The following is a 5,125-nucleotide window of genomic DNA, read 5'->3' as shown; positions in this document are numbered from 1 at the left end:
AGCGTAGGATAATTAATAATAACTCCATTCATTTTATCAACAGTCGGTTCCGGCCCCTGATCGAGCGTTCCCCTGGACTGTTCTTCCCACCTCATCTCCCAGGTCCTCTCGCCTCGCACCTCTTCCCTCACCTCAAAGGTAAGTGAGGGCCGCCTCCTAACGCTCCACATATCATCTCTCGGGTCATATACGTCACGCCTGAATCGATCTGAACTGTTTGATATTGTTTGTTTGGTCTACCTGCACTGTTTACATACTGCTGAACCTGTGTGATGACTTAACTGAATAAATATCTACCTGTCTATTCATCCATCTATCTATCTATCGATCTATTTATTAAACTATCTACCTGTTCATCTATCTACATGTACTCGGTTCCATTTGCCAGGGTTCCCGGGTCTGTGTTCGTGCTGTCCCATCAAGCCGCCTTCCTTCAGCCCGCTCTCCTCACTCGGATCCACTTCACTGGCTAATCCACTCTCGTCGCTGACCAATCAGACGCCTTCCCTCGCCTCCCTAGCCAGTCAAACCCCATCGTCGCTGGCCTCCCTAGCCAATCAGACGTCGCTGGCTTCGTTGAGCAGCGACCCGCGGAGTTCAAGTGTGGCAGAACTTCGCCGGAAGGCACAGGAGCACTCGGCGGCTGTGTTGCAGAGTCTCCATGCTGCCTCCCTGCACAACCTGCAACAGTCACTGCAGCAGCACCAGTCCTCAGCACTCAATATCGAAAACCTCCTCAAGAACGACTCCCCAGTGCCGGCGGACAGGGAGAACTCGCAGTAGTAGTTAGTGTGGGAGTTCTTCCTTCCTTCCTTCCTTCCTCACCTCCTTCCTTCCTTCCTCCCCCGTGATAGAGGTTATGATGCTCTCTTGGTTCCTTGTGACTAAATTACAGACATTTTCATGTATTTGAGAGAGAAATTACCTTAAAGTACAGCACAATAACCAGACTACAGCGGCAAGTATATAATTATGTAGATAATAAAAGAAAATTATTTATTACATATTAACCATGGACTAAAATTAATCCACAATGTATTTAAAGACGACAATAGAAAAAAAAGCACAACAACAATTTTAATACATGAGAAATACAAAACTGTACTAAAAGGTAATATCTAGTAATATCGTTCCCACAAATCAGATTAAACGCTTTCAAATTATTAACCAAATTAATTATTGTCACACCAATCCGGTAATAAGGACCCAGGGGAGTGTACGTGATTTAGTATGTCTGTCCTGCAGTGTGTCATCTTATTTAATTTTTACCTTTTTGGATTTCATGCGATATATATATAAAAAAAGAGGTTTACCATTATAATAAAAAAATAAGAGATACATGTTCATAAAAGTCTTCTAGTCATAATACCACTAATTCTGGAACGCACTCGAGAGACGCTTTAAGGTTATGTTAACGCACTCACTCTATGATGCTGTGTGGTGGTTAATTCGCTTTGTTTACAGTCGCACGAGTACTAGAGAATTCCTTCCCGCCAAAATTATCAGCTGGTAATTTTGGCGGGAAACACAAAGAATACGTGTTTACATTCACAGGATTATCAGTGTAATTCGTTCCCGCCAAAATTATCAGCAGATATTTTTGGCGGGTAAAATGGAACAAATACTTCTTTGTTTACATTCAGCGGAGTACCAGTATAATTCGTTCCCGCCAAAATCATCAGTTGATCTTTTTTGGCGGGAAAAGGAGAAAAACACGTCTGCTTTGTTTACATTCACACATGTGCCAATGATGATTTTTTCCCGCCAAGTAAAGTGAAACGAGGTTAAGTGAAGTGGGGTAAAGTGAAGCGAGTTAGAGTAAAGTGAGGTAGAGAGTATAGTGAAGCGAGTTGGGGTAAAGTGAAGCGAATTACAGTAAAATGAAACGAGTTGGAGTAGAGTGAAGCGAGTTGGATTTGAGTGAAGCGAGTTAGAATACAGTGAAGCGAGTTGGAGTAAAGTAAAGCGAGCCATTATCCACCAGACCTCAATTATTCTTAACACGTCTCTCGGTTACGCTCCGACACCATCTCATGACATACATACATACATGGCAATAATATACTTAGTGCAGTAAGTTAGACACTGGAGCTATATTTCTTTAGTACTGTATATTGACACAGTTGCTAAATGCTTCCCACACATATTGTATAAAAACTATGGAATGTGTTTTAATTAATAATATCTACAAAAAAAAATTGTTGTTTTTAAGAAGAAAAATAATTATATATAACTTCCATTGTATATTAGATATTTTAATTACGTCACAGAATTTAATTACGTCACAGAATTATGATATGCACACATAAATTGGGTTTCGGGAAGAGCCGAATCCAGTGATGACTGACCCTGTATATAAACCCCTAAGTTTGTGTTATTTTCCAATGTGCCAAAGAACAGACTCCCAGTCCTCCCATGTCATTCGACTGTCACTGGCTTGTCACCTGTCAATTAAGTGTGTCACCTGACTCCAGTTTAGTGTACCCCCCATTACCCCCACACCCAAACATTACACCCCCCCCACACCCATGACTCAGTGCTCTTAAGCAAAGCCACACTGTTATTTACGCCACAGTTCCTGCTGGTCCCGCCCACCCATGTGACGTGTTGGACCGTGATTGGATGTTGTTTACCAGCGGTTATAAATGTATTTTGGTTACAATATACTTCAATTATAGGAATAAAAATAATTATAATTTGCCCGCATATTAAAAAATAATAATAATTTACACAAACATACAGACGTTTAGACAAAAAATACCATTACCAATCACAGTACAAACAATTAGCCAATCACAGTGCAGCACGTCCTACCAATATGACGTCACAGCATCTCCTGCACCAATTAGGAACAGGAAGCTTCGACTGGGGCTCAGGAACCTAGACTTTACAAGCAAGGGTCAGACCTCTAAATATCGCCAGCGTTTCAATGGCCGACTTTATGTTCTCGACGGGGCCAACTGATAGTAATATAAGAGTGAGATTTAGAGAGAGAGAGAGAGAAAAAAGCGGGACTGTTGTTTGAGGGTCTGTACCTCAGTCCCTTGACGTTGGACACTGGCGATATTTTAAGACCAATCCCTTACCCGATGCGTATTTTAAAAGTCAGCGGCCGGATTCACAAACACCCACAAGATAACTAATTCTCGTAAATACAAATATAACAACGTATTTAACTGAGACTATCTTAACTAGATCACTTAACACCATATTCAGTTAAGGTCGAGTCTCTGTGTAAATTTGGTGACATTTCATTTAGGTCATATTAAGTTATATTTATGAACTGTTATGAATCCTGACCTACTGTGTGTGTGTGTGTGTGTGTTGAACCAGAGGACAGTTTTAATCACCTGGGGATAAATTGCCCCCGCCTAGTTTATTTAACCTGAAGATTAACCATCCTAACGTTAACCCAACCTAACCTAACCTAAACTAACCTAACATAACACTAACTTGACCTATCCTAACCTAACATAACACTAACTTGACCTATCCTAACCTAACCTAACCTAACCTAATCATCCTAACATTAACTTCCTTGACCCCCCACCTCCTCAGTAGCGTTAAGGTGGTTGATCTTCAGGTGAAATAAATTCAAGGGAGGGAATAAATCATTAGGTGATCCATAAATATATTTCGAAACAGATGAAGCCAATGTATTCAACCAATGTATTCTGTTTTCGAAGCAAGATAAAAATACATCATTATACAACTAATTTATTTCAATACAGCAAAAAATAAATCAGTTATCAGTGTATTCAGCAATAAATTTTATCTCGAGGCAAGAAGAAAGATAATTTATTCTACAACTGTATTCTCTCTGTTTCAGTACACAACAAAACACACACACACACACACACACACACACACACACACACACACACACACTACATAAAATACATCAAATACATTCTACTACAACTGTATTCGATATCCCCCCCACACCCTCCCCCCTCCCTCCTTCCCCTCCCTGGTGTGTCCATAGTAGGGGGAGGGGAAGGAACAAACGTGTATAGAAGGGCACAAAGAAACAGTTTTAGTTGACAAGAGGTTCCTTCATTGTGTGTAATAGTTCCTACCATGAGTAAATACCTTCCCCCTCCCCCCGTCACCTCACTCCCCCTACACACACCACTGGCGTTACAACAGTATTCCTACCACGTTACACCCAGACAGATTCCCCCCCTCTCTCTCTCCTTCCATCACCCCTCCTTAACATCCAGCCCCTTCCTTCCAGTAACATTCGTGTATTACCCAGCCCCCTCCATTAGTCCTCCCCTCCCCCTCTCATGTAACATTCGTGTAACACCAAGCTTCCACTCCGACCTCCAGTGACTTTTTGTGTAACACCCTCGTAACACTTGTGAAACGACCCCGTAACACCTGTTCTAATTAATCCTTAAACATTTGTATAACACCTGCGTAACACCTGTGAAACGAAGCAGCCCGTAACACCTGTCTAAGAACTCCTTAACACCTGGATAACAACCGTAACACCTATGTCACACTACCGTAACAGTTCACTAATGCTTAACACACGCGCTCGCTTACCCGGTGTTACACTTTCCTCGTATGACAACTCTGTAACACCAACATAACACGGATGTAACACCTCATGACGGCATTTGAACATACACACTAACACGAGCACATTACACACCACACCTGTACTCACACACCACACCTGTACCCACACAACACACCTGTACCCACACACCACACCTGTACCCACACACCACACCTGTACCCACACACCACACCTGTACCCACACACGACACCTGTACCCACACAATCACAATCTGTACCAATAATCAATAATCTGTACCCACATACCACCTGCACCCCACATACCACACCCTGTACCCACACACCACACCTGTACCCACACACCACACCTGTACCCACACACCACACCTGTACCCACACACCACACCTGTACCCCACACCACACCTGTACCCACACACCACACCTGTACCCACACACCACACACCACACCTGTACCCCCACACCACACCTGTACCCACACACCACACCCAGAACCCACACCACACCTGTGTACCCACACACCACACACCCACACCACACCTGCACCCACACACCACACACACCACACCCACCCACAC

At 42.9% G+C, this 5,125-nt stretch overlaps 1 protein-coding gene across 1 annotated transcript in view; it reads left to right on the top strand.

The window, feature by feature from the left end:
• LOC121854966 (homeobox protein aristaless-like) overlaps positions 1-3,436 on the top strand; it is a 79,814-nt gene extending 76,378 nt beyond the window's left edge. Inside the window, 2 exon segments of the mRNA XM_042349786.1 lie at positions 44-138; positions 389-3,436. Coding sequence (XP_042205720.1) covers positions 44-138; positions 389-783 — 490 coding nt within the window. The 3' untranslated portion in view covers positions 784-3,436.
• Positions 3,437-5,125: the final 1,689 nt, after the last annotated feature.

Source organism: Homarus americanus, unplaced genomic scaffold, assembly GCF_018991925.1.
Source record: "Homarus americanus isolate GMGI-L3 unplaced genomic scaffold, GMGI_Hamer_2.0 scaffold45611, whole genome shotgun sequence".
NCBI classification, from domain to species: domain Eukaryota; kingdom Metazoa; phylum Arthropoda; class Malacostraca; order Decapoda; family Nephropidae; genus Homarus; species Homarus americanus.
The sequence above is the reverse complement of the archived record's forward strand: the minus strand, read 5'-3'. Positions and strand labels throughout refer to the sequence as shown.